The sequence below is a fragment of the Antedon bifida genome, chromosome 5 (genome assembly GCF_963402885.1).
Source record: "Antedon bifida chromosome 5, ecAntBifi1.1, whole genome shotgun sequence".
Classification (NCBI taxonomy): Eukaryota; Metazoa; Echinodermata; class Crinoidea; order Comatulida; family Antedonidae; genus Antedon; species Antedon bifida.
Window position 1 is genome coordinate 1,068,836 of NC_136230.1, and position 13,524 is coordinate 1,082,359.

The 13,524-nt window shown below is 34.3% G+C and overlaps 2 protein-coding genes across 2 annotated transcripts; one reads left to right on the forward strand and one right to left on the reverse strand.

Annotated features, from left to right (window-relative positions):
• The first annotated feature begins 1,265 nt into the window (after positions 1–1,265).
• Positions 1,266–4,360, forward strand: LOC144843000 (zinc metalloproteinase nas-1-like). Its single transcript, XM_078699634.1, has 6 exons — positions 1,266–1,356; positions 2,111–2,248; positions 2,353–2,476; positions 2,693–2,813; positions 2,910–3,207; positions 3,457–4,360. Exons 1-6 carry the CDS (start codon positions 1,266–1,268, stop codon positions 3,708–3,710), a joined length of 1,026 nt encoding a protein of 341 aa, XP_078555760.1. The 3' UTR covers positions 3,711–4,360.
• A 745-nt stretch (positions 4,361–5,105) lies between these two features.
• Positions 5,106–7,053, reverse strand: LOC144841902 (mid1-interacting protein 1A-like). Its single transcript, XM_078698193.1, has one exon. The coding sequence runs from the start codon at positions 6,767–6,769 to the stop codon at positions 6,224–6,226; it is 546 nt and encodes a 181-aa protein (XP_078554319.1). The 5' UTR covers positions 6,770–7,053; the 3' UTR covers positions 5,106–6,223.
• Positions 7,054–13,524: the final 6,471 nt, after the last annotated feature.

Below are 13,524 nucleotides of genomic sequence, written 5' to 3' on the forward strand. Positions count from 1 at the left end.
TTTATATTGCTATAAAAAGCTACCGAATCTGTATTTACGCGTTGTTTAATTTTGTCTTTTTTTTATTTTATCAATATAAAAATGTAGTTTACTACTACTATTTTTTGATAGAATATCAATATTACGTTATCGCTCCCCGTTTAAAACTCTGCCGTGTTACACACCTTTTCTGGTATTTTACACATAAATTTGGTGGTTTCTTTATTTATATCGTTTGATTAAAACCTTGATTGTGGTTACCCATTTGTGTTCAGATGATGCACAGAGTTGTTGCGCATTTGCCGAGTGCGGTTGGGCTGCGTACGCGTTGCTAGATTGTACGGTTGCGCATGTGTAGGGAGGCGGATGCGGTGACGATATTTTCTCATCAATTTCTGGAAACTTAGAATATGGCTGCGTAATGTATTTGTTATAAATAGTTTTAAAAACTGTTGAAATGCATTCGTTCGGTTGAAAAATAGAATGAAAGGTGGTTGTACTTTCCACGAATTTATATTGCTGTGCTAAATATACATACGAAATGTATGCAATATCTAATTTGATACGACGTATAAGTATCACTATTGGAATCAATTAATTATTATCTACTTTAGTTAACATCTTTCGCTGGAGGCAATGACCTTACGATCTAGTTATCGACGCAAAATGTTTTAAAACTTAATACAGTTTCTTTAAACTGTCATCTTTTGTCGTCGTCGTCGAAAATATTTGTCATCATTCCTGTCATGTTTTAATGGCATTATTGTCACATCCGTCAAAACACAAACGTATACATTATACAACACTATCGTTAAAATGCGATGACGATAGAATATAGATTTTCAGCCATAACAAGATTAATTTACCCATCGATTTTAAAATGCGATGACGTTAGAAAAGTGTAATGTGTTGAATCATTGAACTTACCCACTGCTCCTTACTGCGGCGGCGTGCGCGCGCGTCGGAACTTGCTCAACCAATCGGAATCGGAGAGGAAGTGATCCAAGATGTATATTTATGTTGGCAACAAGACAAGTATCACAACTTAAACGTACAATTCAGCTTGGAAGTGTTTCTAGTATTTTTAAAATCAAGAAATTGTTGTCTCAATTTTTAACACTTTTTACAGAAAAAAAAAGTACGAACGAATTGGTTGCTTTTACTAAATATCAACTTAAGCGAGTTTGTTTCAAAATCTGTTGTTTATCTAAAATTTTGAACATTTGTAGAAACTGTTAAAAGACGGTTGTATTCAGATAGTATCTTCTGAATGTTAAGACATTAAGATGCTAAGGTTAAGCTTATTCCTATCAACTTTGCTATGTACCTGTAATTTGATATCCAGCCAATTTGATGCTACAATTTTAAACGATAATGGTAAGTAAAATAAATATTAGTTGATACAAATGTTATGTTAATCAAAAGTATTTAATAACAACTGTTAGAACATGGAACTATTTGTAGAGGCTTCTTTCAATACACTGATATTTACCTCTATTCGTGACTAGGCCTTAATCATTGCCTTTTCAATACAGTCTGTTCAACATTTTTAATTATGGAACAGTTGGCAAGAAGAGTAGGCCTACGTTTTTTGTTTATGTTCGTCTGGAATATCAAGAAATAATAATTATCAAACATTTAGTTTCAATTTCATATTAATTTAGATCAAACTAGGACAAAAAAGTGTGATGCTGATACTAAATATGGTAGTGATATGCTTAAATATGGTAGTGATATGACATCATCATGTCCATATATGGGCACAGCACATTTTTTTGTCACATAAAGTTTGATGTAGACAGAGCATTACACAAGAAAAAGATATTTTCTGTGGTGGTAAGTTTACAAAATAACAAAAAACGTACAAAGACATAATCAAAATTACAAACATAAGGGTATGATAAAAAGGTGTATATAATAAGCCCTTTGTTTATATAGTTCCCTCATAGTGTAAGATAGGTGTGATGTTTTTGTTGCCATAAATATCAATAATATTGCTCAATTAATGATGCTATCATTATTATTCCGACTTGTAACTTTTAAAACAGCTACAATCTAGGTATTTGTTTTTGTGGGGATGTGTTTATTATTTTATATTTTTTTATTTTCATCATTAATAATCCGTTGCTAGAATTAAATCAAGAAGAAGATAATAATCCATGTTATCCTAAAAATCAAAATGGAATAGAGAAAAGAGCAACAATAAGCAGACTAAAACGGTGTCTTTGGCCAGGCGGACGAATTCCATTTATACTCGATTCACCATTTGGTGAGTTATAACAGTTGTTTTTTTTTTTTTAATTAATAATACAACTATTATTATTTATTTCAATACAATTTTTGACTGACGGTTGTTTATATGTATTTTATCAGATGATATGAAGAGAAATAATATACTGGAGGCCATGCGAAATTGGGAAAATCGCACATGTATACGATTCGTCGACCGGGAACCAGACGACCGGGATTACGTCAGCTTTATAGAAACAAAAGCATCGTAAGTTATATACGGTATAACAATTACTGTAATTGTTAAGCACGTACGCGCGCGCATTTCAAAGGTAAATGCCTTTGTACGCCGCCCGCGTTCGTATGCTTGGTAGTTAATAACGATGTTGAACACGCCCTGATTGATAAATCTTTTAAATTGAGCATATTTACCACCAATATTTTATTTTCGTTTAAAATACTGAATTAATATTTTTGTACCTAGGTGTCAGACAAAAACCGGTCGCGTTGGAGGCGAACAGTTTATAAAATTAGGCGCATGCGCTAGAAGAGTTGGAAATATTATACATGAACTAGGACATGTTATAGGATTCTACCACGAACAGGTAAACTGTCGCTTTTTTACTTTTGTAATAAGGCCCCAGAAATATAACATTTGGCCGATCATAAGCATAATTGCTATTAATATTTTTTTATTTTAGAATCGGCCCGATAGAGATAAATACATAAAGGTATTTGATGATCATATTGAACCAAAATTTAAGGACAATTTTGACAAATTTCCAAAATCTGAAACACGGACAATTGGTTATGCGTACGACTATGAGAGTATTATGCACTATGGCACCCATGCATTTACCAATGGTGAGGGGCCTAGCTTCAAAATTAGGAAGATTGGAACTGATTTCGAATCTATTGTTGGGCAGCGTAGCAAAGTAAGCGATTTAGACGTAGCACAAGCTAGAGACATGTACTCGTGTAATAAGCTACCAGTGAACAGTAAGTATATACTTAATTAACCATTTTATCAATTCGTCTATTGGTCCGTTTCAGGCTTAAGATATTTAACCAGGTAAATTGGTTTCCAACGCATACGTAAAGACTTACTCGGGTAAATAACCTTAGCCAATATTTCGAACTGTACGTCAAACTCCATAAAAACAATGAAATCGTTAAAATGTATCATGGCTATTAATGAATACTCTTCTTTCTGTTATCCAATTTTAAATTCGGTTTATTTTTTTTCAGGTGCTTGTGTGCAGAATAACGGCACAGAATATCGTGGCACTCTTGATTATACTGTAAGTGGTGTAACTTGCCAACGGTGGAGCTCAAACTGGCCTCACAGTCACGCGTTTTATACAGAATCCAATATAGAGAATAAGGGACTGGGAGATCACAACTTTTGCAGGAACCCTAATAATAGAGCAAGACCGTGGTGTTTTACGACGAAGAAGAGACGTAGTTGGCAGTATTGTGATTTGGATCCTTGTCAGAGTTAGACTCCTGCCATTCGTGGAAGTAATTGCAACTAGTACACGTCACTAGCAGTTTCTGGTTACAACGAACGCGCGGTTTTCAAGCTGTTTAACGCGTTACCAAGAGACGTATAGTCTGATGTTTTGTTGCATAATATGCGCTGGACGCAAACTTGTAACAAACGATTATTAAATGTGAACGCACTTTGAACGCAAACTCTGAAAACGCAAATGAATCTAAAGTAAGCTTGTATATGCTATTGTTTCTTTGTTAAAGTAATACGAGTTTTATCTTTCTTTTAAAACCGTAAAATGAAGCATAAAGCAATTCTGATGGTGTATGCGCTCAAGATAAGAAGAAGAGTCGATTAACGGGAAACTATAAAGAGAACAATGTTGCCTCAGTCAGCTAAAATTAAAAACAAAATAAGCAGTACGCAATCATTCGATCCTATACATAATGCACCTCAGTATGTTTATTCGGAATCATGTCTCAAACAAGCAAAGCGTACAATCACTATTAAGCTTGGTTCCCCACTGGACGTACGCGCAGCGCAAGCGACTTGACCAATGACAAGCCACTGTTTGAATAATCCATCGCTTGTGATTGGTCGAATCACGGTGCGTTGCGTTACGTCCTTGCGTTGCGTCGCTAGTGGGAACCAAGCTGTAAGGATCACATATACGGTAGCGAAACTTAATCTTTCTTTTATTGGTGCTATATCTGTAAATTGAAGACTACTTAGTATAGTATTCGAATTAATTTAAACAATGTATATAGTAGGTTATTATCATTTATTAAAAAAATAAAAATTATGTTTTCAAGTAATTTATTCCTGCGTAGAAATAACTGGATGAATCAAATAAAGAAAGACTTACAAGGACAAGTAGACACTAACACAATAACAAACCATCCTGCCATAAACAGACAAAAATGGAAACAAATTGTGGAAAGCGTAATGTCGGAAGACAAACAAACAATATGGTTAAAAGTTGTTATTTATTTGTTTAAGAGGACGTTTTCTCGAGTTTTGTCGCGAACTAAATCAAAATCTCACATTAGCCGAATCATCAACAGCTCTATTATACATACTGCACCTGCCAATAGTTGATAGTTGATACTTAAAATGTTAAAGCACGTATGCCTACGTTATTGAGTATTAGATCACTTTTGTCTTTTTTCTCGGAATATTTTATCGTTTCTAATGCAGTTAATTACAAATACCGTTTCACCTCCCTGTATGAGTAGGCCTATAATGGCCTTGGTCCTTCAACAACCGGGCTTAATTCAGTTGTAGGCCCATCATTTTTAAGAGCGGTTGTGGTTTTTAATCTTCTTAACGCTTTTTTGTAAATTTAGAATTTTTCATTCATCATTTCTCGAACACTTTTTAGAAAGAAAAGAATACACATTTAGTATACAATTTGGTATCAAGTTTATTCGTAACAAATGTACATAACTTTGACAAATGGTTTTCTCATTTCAATAAGGCGGGAGACACAACTCCTCACTGCCGTCATGCTAGATCTGATAGAAATTCTCTAAATAACAAAAAAATATATATTTGCATAATTATATTTGGATAATAATACAATTTATATTGCACGTAATCAAACTTCTTAGAATATCATAAACATTCAATTGCGAAGACTATCAGATACTTTCAGGCATTCCAACCAATAATGTTATAAAAAATGACACCAAAAAGTAAAAAAAGCATTTATATAGAAACCCACTATAACTGAATAATAGTAACATTTCACAGTAATAGGTTGAGAGTGAAATACGACAAAGAAGTCTCGCGCGTGCGCGTACAAACATTGATAATGGTGTGTTTGTACGCGCGCGTCAATTTTTCGTTAGTGTCACTGATATCAACATCAACTAAAGCCATTTTTAACAGATACACATCTTAATTAGTAAATAAATACAAAATATAGATTTTGTTTTTTAAGGCCAAGAGAGAAAATTCCCTCCGAGAAAATAATCATAAATTAACGTTGTAGAGGTTTTGAAACCCTACTCCGTTGTTTGCGTGTCCACACGCTGTTAATAATTCCCCAACAATTCGCATAATATCGTACGATATGAAAGTGACTCAGTGTGACGTCACATCCAATATCAGACGAGATTTTTTCAAACGTGGGTACTCATGGATAACATGTCATACAGTAGATATAATTAGAAGGCTACATTTCAATACATTATGATAAGCCTATAATAATGTTAGTTTGCGTTTACACTGTCTATTAATAACGTAACTTAGTATAAAATGTCCTCCCCGGGCCAAGCACCGCTCTAAATGATTGTATTGTTTTTTTTTCCATTACAGCAGAGATATGAAATGTCTATATAAAACAGCACAGTAGTAGAAAAGTGTTCGTTTAAAAGTTCTATGCTGACTGGTAGGCCTACAATGTTCATATAACGATAATTTCACTCGGTTAAACTAAGGCGCATTTTACAAACCATGGAGGTAGGAATTAGTCGTTTTCTCTTAGCATCCGTTCACACACATTCGTCGTCTTGGTATTGTTTATACAGTAAATGTTCTTGGTTTGATGCATTTTTGATCGTCACCCAACTCCTGTTGATACTGACTGGTCAGCTGCTTGGACAAGTCCGTCATTTGTTGTAACGAGTTGTATAGACCAGTGAGATGTTGTTTAAATGCAGCGGCGCATTGGTCGTAGACGGCATCATTATTGCCGTTCGATTCGTCTTCGGATGTCCCTCGTACAAGTTCGGTTTTTACGGCCTTCAACATGGAATAGTAGGAATGCAGAGTAATATTCTGTTGTACAGATTGGATAGCTGGTTTTGAGATGGACTCATCGTCTGACGAAACTTCTGAATCTGTTGTCGAAGAAGACATTGATACGACCGTTGATGAGGAGGACGATCGTACGATCGCCGATTCCGTCGGAGCGTCAGCCTTCATGTCCTGTAAACGACTTGGAATTAATACGGTTTCGTCCATGTCATTCACGGCTTCGATGAAATCTTTCATGACACCAAGTAATGATGTCGTCTGAGACACCTCATTGTCGCTAAGCTTTAGGTCCATAGTACCAGTAGTCATCCTTGTTTAGGCCTAAGTCAATGCTTAAACTAGCCAAGTGTTATTTAAGTACAGCACCTTCGTCGTATACCTGCTACACGATGACACCGGTGTTTGGCGGATACAGAATCAAAAACACATAAAATATGAAATATATAACTCAGTCTTCTGTCAAAATTCACAGGGTACCTGCCACTTCATGTATATCCAATAATAGCTACATAAATATACTTTATTTTGTGCTGGTTATTCGTGATGTAAATTACCAAACAAGTAATCCAGCTTTGGCATGTAACGAACTGTTTATAAATGCAAGGGTGTGAACTTGGAAATATGCAAATTAGGGTCATTAATGCTGTGTCCTGATTGGATAAGTAACCGCGTGAGCGGCTCACTTGCTTCATGCATGAACATTCTAATTGGATGATGAAATAATAATTCCAAGGTCAACTTGACCTCAAGTCATGTAAACAGGGGATGTCCCTCGTCCTTGGAAACCACTAAACACGCATGCGGCCGGCGGATGCAGGATTATATTACATGAACCCTGGTTTATCATAACACATGTTTTACTTCAATCCAGTCACTATATACAGTCGGAGAGCCGCGTTGGGAAATATGACCGTTATCGCTGAATTTTCGACTTCGCATGACGTCATAAATTTTAGAAGCCCTCTCTCGGCACAGAAGCATCAACGTTTCGCGCGAAAACATTAGCATAAAGTATACGTCATTTAATAGCTGTTTAATAAACATTAGTAGGCGAAAAATTAACCATATATGGTAAGATCAGTTCCTTATATGTTTAAGATGTCGCAGGTCACCTAATTTTCTGAATAATTTGTTGGATTTGTTGTCAGCGACAATTTCTTTCCAAAGTTCGTGTGCGTCCGTAAAAACTTAAGTTTTCTAACAGGTGTTTGTTTACAAATTTTCCATTAGTGGGATTTGCATCCCATACAGTGAATTACCAAAAAACCGACGTATATGGATAGAGTAAGTATCAATAGTCTGTTTTACGTTAAAATTGGCTTGAAACCCTATTTAAGCTTCCTACAGCGAACATTTTAAAAAAGGTCCTCATGTCATATATTGTTACGTCTCGCGGCACTAGTTCCGTCGTGTGTGGTGCATGGTGTGTTGATTGTGGTTGTTGTAGGTGAGTATATGCACGACCTGGTGGATCGTTGTCGTATTATATCGGCCTAGGCCTAGTAACATGTTCTGTTAATAATTTAAATACTTTAGTTACAATTTAGTATTATTAAAGTATCGTTACAATCCTACTCTATATTGAAGATGCATTGGGAAGTTTTAAAAAGATAATTAAGCAAATCGCAGCCTGATACAGGTATAGGCCTACCTATTCTATAGTTAAATATTTATTTATAGTAAAATTATTGACAACTGAGGGGTACAATTTATTTATAATATTAATAATTATTACAATAAACAGACATAAGGAAATTTTGTATTTGCTGCTTTTTCATGGTAGGCCTATATCTGAAAATGTTTTCAGGTTGTTGAATAATTATACTGTATAACGATGCAATGTTTTGTTCATATCATAGTGACAATTATTTAAATAGTTTCATTCATTACATTTCAGCTATTCATTTTCATTTTCATTTTAGGTTTTTTGTTGGTATCAAGACTCGACGATTTTCTGTCTCGTTCTTCAATATGAGGTTGGACGGTGGAAGCTGTAATGGTTTTCTCGATTTCAATATCATTGCTGCAGCTGATAGTTTTTCATTTTATTCGCTAATAATAATATAACATACATTCATACGCATTCAAGTTTTAGAAGCGTTTCAGATCAGTCAATGATAAGATATAAATTAAGTTGCAATTGATTGATTGATTTACTTTATTAACCAGAGTCACACAGATACATACAATATAAACATATAAAACAATCATAAAATCAGTACAACCGTAAGACTCACGTAAGTTAATATGATATAGGCCTAGCTAGTTTGTTATGTTTGATGAACAAGGTGCTATTTAAATAAAAGCAAGTTTTTATATACAGTAGTAGTATTTACTATTTATATCAGTATTGTTTGAAAGATATTTGTAATAAAAACTGCTTTTTCACATTCTGTATACGTAAAAAAAAAATTGGTTGCTTGTGTGAAATGCAAGTTGTATCTAATAAAGTAATATTTATATACAAGTGTGACATTTACTGCCAGATACTGAAATACTGAGTACCAACCAATCACTGTAACAATACTCAAGTAACTAAATGATGGACTTATATTTTTATATCTTGGTTTCAGCTGGGCCCATAATTATCTTTTTTAAAAACATGACCATATAAAAATACACGTTTGAGTCTCTGAAACAAACATGCCCGATTTTATAAAACATTCCCCATATATAAATTGAAAATGGGTTATTTTTTTTTGTTTTTCCATTTATTGTTTTTTTAACAGTTTTTTATTTGTTCTGGGCCTAGTTTCTCCTTCAGGCTTCTTCATGCTTCTTCTTGCTTGGTATATGAGCAGAGCTGGGATAGACCTACCACCAGCCTAGACTATAGAATACCCAGCTACTATTATTAACACTCACTAGGGTAGGCCTACCTATCTAATATTAGTATTATATCAGAATTACTCAGCCTAGCTAGGCCTAGAAAATACTATTTTTAGGCCTAGCTAGGCTGGAAATCAAGTAAGTAATTATAGTAGGTAGCCTTTCCTAGCTCAGAAACCAAATAGAACAATAATCGGGGAGCAAATTGAAATCTTAGGCTTATGACGTAATACGCCTGCATGAAAACCGTATTGAACACAGACACGATTCGGTCCGGGACGATTCGTACCAGCTTCGTAAAACGTAAACAAAGTTTCAAAATGGCGATTTTTCGATCGAAACAGAACAGAAATGTAGTAGGTTTGGTTTGATTAGTGGGAGTTGCATCCCAAGAAAGCTTAAAATTAGATTTTTATTTTAATAGATAGCTTAATAGTTTATCTTGAAAGGATTTTAAATTCGCTTTGAAACCTTATCTATAAAATATGAAATTTAATGATTTTTTACCATCATTTAAAAAAAAATTAAAGTAAAAAAGTTTATACATAAAATAATGATATTTCTTGAAACAAAAAATCTGTGGAATTTAGATCACAGTTTTTATCATTATTTACGCTTGTAGTTCAACTATTGAAATACGTTTATTGATTTCATTTAATATCAAAATTATACCATTTTCTAAGTGTACTAAAATAGCAAAAATTCCAACATTTTCCACGAAGCGCGCCCTCACAATGAATGAAATCAGTGATGCGTTACCAACGCGGCTTTCCGACTGTATATTATATATTATTCAGCTCTCTTTATCCATTTTCATTCATTCTCTGTCTTTTTTTCCCATTTCCTAAAATACAATTTATATGTAGGCCTACCGATGGTGTAGACTTAATGCAGTGTTGTAACTACCCGACTTCAATCGACGTGATATGTCACAACATTGTTGGCTGTCAGAATTCTTGCATAATGAATTCAAGGTGTCATATTTAAATCAGATAGTTGTAATAATTGTATTTTACAACTCCCTTTTTAATTGTTCGTCTAAAATTATTTGCCATGTGCTCTTTCAAGACATGAATGGTCGTGAATTGTAGGACGTGTCATACGTGTCTTCTGCGAACTGTTTGTGGAACTAGTTTTTAAGTATTTATCATGTACAATGAGGTGTTAATTCCATTGTGAGAACCATATTTGTTTAGACCGGTAATTATGAAGCCCTTTGTCGTAATTTTAAACCATACGAGCCAAATATGATAATATTTATAGAAGTTCTTAACCTGTACTTATTTCATTTCTGCATTAAACATGTCGTATTTAAACTAGTTTGACAAAAAAGTGTGATGTGCCCAAATATAGTAGTGATATATATGGGCACATCACATTTTTTTTTCACGTAAAGTTTGATAGTGTAGACAGAGCTTAAGCATGGCCGCTAATTCATAACAAGCATTGTGTGTTATCTATCTATACAATGGCCAACATAAATCGATTACGACCTCATGCATCGATCAGGATAAAATCAAGGGATAACAATTAAAGGATGACGTCACAGCAGGGATACGAAAATACGAGGTATAACAGTAATATGAGGTAGAGCGCCGTGTTCTAATCGGCGTGATAATCCATTACAATGAAGTTGCTACCTGTATTTTCTCTAAAGCGTATTTATCATAATGAATAATAATAATATGATAATAGTAATTAATGAAAATAATAAATATAAAAGATGATGTATTGGAAAAAATAATTGAATATGTATGAACCAGCAAACAGATCAACGATAATTCCGGGCCTTGTAACTTTGACGAAATAGGTGCGTCACATAGTAGTTTACGTGTTTCTCTTCTTAATTTATTTTTATTTCTTCATGGCGGTAACCACCACCAATTGGTCGGATTGACCCAATGAATTTTGGTTGCCATGACGCAACGCGACGACGCGTCGTAGGCGCAACGCGAATGACTCGACCTATCACAAGCGTGCAAGTGGGAACCGATATTTTATTATTTCTTTGTACTGTGGCACAGCGAGCCGTCGGCTCATTGTCGGATGCGTGATTAAGAAAAGAAAACACAATATGACATCACGTTGCGTTTTTAATATCCGGCATTTCATAAATTATGCAATTCCTGCAAAAAGCTAGGCCTAATTCTGGCTCCTTATTTGATTGCGTAATTGAACCAAGGAAGCCGATAATTGAAACGACTGTTCACACCCACGTCAGTGCATTTCCCCCTCTTTCCTGTCATTTTGCCTACGTACAGTTAGTAACCACCTACAAATAATGACCCCAAGTCACTTCTATATCATCAAACTTTAAAATTACTTTTGCAATTTAATACCGACCTTTTAATCAACATAATGACGATTTTTTAAATATATATTTTCGAAGATTGTTAGAAATAGAATGGATGACAGAAGAAGAAGGAACAAAAAGTGTTGGGGTTTTCCCTTCAAATTAGGCATTAATGGTCACCATATTTTATCTCCATAAAACGATACTTCATTTTCTGACCTCACACCCTGGACATTACTGTACTGAGAAAGAAACGTGACAGTGTAAGGGCTTGCTGGTATGACGTCATAAATTTGATCTAAAGTTGTCCGTTGTTTTGACAGTTTGATGGTCAAGCAATTAGTAGTGACCACCGCTTGAATGATGCAATGGACACACACGTGGGATTTGTTTTATGTCGGTCAGGGACAAGGAAACGTGTTGTTGATACCCGTCAGGGACATCGACCTATTAATTATTATGCCTTTTTATTTCGTACTCTTTGCAATGAAATTGAATTGTGAGTAGATTACAAATATATAAAAATCAAAATAAATATAACATTGTAAAACTTTCTAGCAGAAAACCATTGATATAAAAAAAAACTGCTATTATTATATCAAATTTGTTGTTTGTTGTTATAGGAAATTTGTGTGTTTCATCTGTTTTGAAGGCCATCGTTACTGTAAATAGGGTACTATAGACTATAGTATTAAGGCCTTGCCTTGATTTTAGTACTGTACTAACAAAATCAGTACTATATACACAATACACTCGTTTAATTTAAATACCGGGCAAAGAGACAAACCTGGAAGTTATTGCAAACAACACCAGGTACAGTACAACCACGAAGGAATAACTCCATTGAACTCGATCAGCTGTTTCCGGTATGCCTGGTCATATTTCGCAATGTACAGTGCAATATGGATAATGTGTTATCATAATATTATTACAGCAGAAATTGATACATTTTAAAATCGCGACAACGTTCGTGTTATGTTGAAATACTTTATGCAAAAAGAAATACGTAAAAACATCCATAAATACAGTAAATAAAAAAATTTAGGGGATTTCCCAAAAATTGTACTTGCAGATGTTTTTCTCCTTACAGTTTAGGGTTTCATTGGCAACCTGAAGCCCACAGCACCATGGGAGACACTACTACACTATCAAACTATGTGACAAAAAATGTGATGTGCCCATATATGTGTCATATCACTACCATATTTGGACACATCAAACTTTTTTGATAGTGTTAGATAGCGCCTTACAGTATTATAATGTTTAATTATGGCATCCATCCAAAAACTAACTCACAACACACAATGTTGCATTATTTCCAATACGGAAATGCATGTATTCAATATATTTTTGTTTTCAATTTTTCTTCAATAAAATCGAGGACCCATAACTGTCCTTGATAAAACTTAATTGTCGAACATTACATAAAACAATCTTGAAGAAAGCTAAAATATTAGTTTAAATACTGAAGTAACAACCCTGTTAGGCCTACTCATAATTAAATAATTTACCATGTAAAATTAATGTCTGATGCTACTGTATAGCATACCAACATCACCACACATCTACTACTATACAGTATAGCATCACTATTCTTCACAATACTCCATTGTAATAACATTCCAACCATGTACTTTAAAACTTAGAAGTACTGTAAAAATGAATACTTTAATTTAAGTTAGCATAACATCATACATTATGGACGGGTATTACATTAACTATGTTACACTAACATTACCATAGAAGAGAAGTAAAGGTATTAAACAAGGTTATACACATAAGTGTTATCCCTACATGTTTTACACTCTATAGCTATTACATTGTCTACATTTATGGAGCACCATTTTGAACTATGGCTAACATTAAGCTCTGTTTACACTATCAAACTAGTTTGACAAAAAAAATGCCCATATTTATGCATCACTACCATATTTGGGCACAT

Coding starts and splice junctions, on each gene's coding strand:
- LOC144843000 (XM_078699634.1), top strand. CDS start 1,266: ATGCTAAGGTTAAGCTTATTCCTATCAACTTTGCTATGTACCTGTAAT. Junction 1,357..2,110: donor TACAATTTTAAACGATAATG/GTAAGTAAAATA, acceptor ATCCGTTGCTAG/AATTAAATCAAGAAGAAGAT. Junction 3,208..3,456: donor TAATAAGCTACCAGTGAACA/GTAAGTATATAC, acceptor ATTTTTTTTCAG/GTGCTTGTGTGCAGAATAAC.
- LOC144841902 (XM_078698193.1), bottom strand. CDS start 6,769: ATGACTACTGGTACTATGGACCTAAAGCTTAGCGACAATGAGGTGTCT.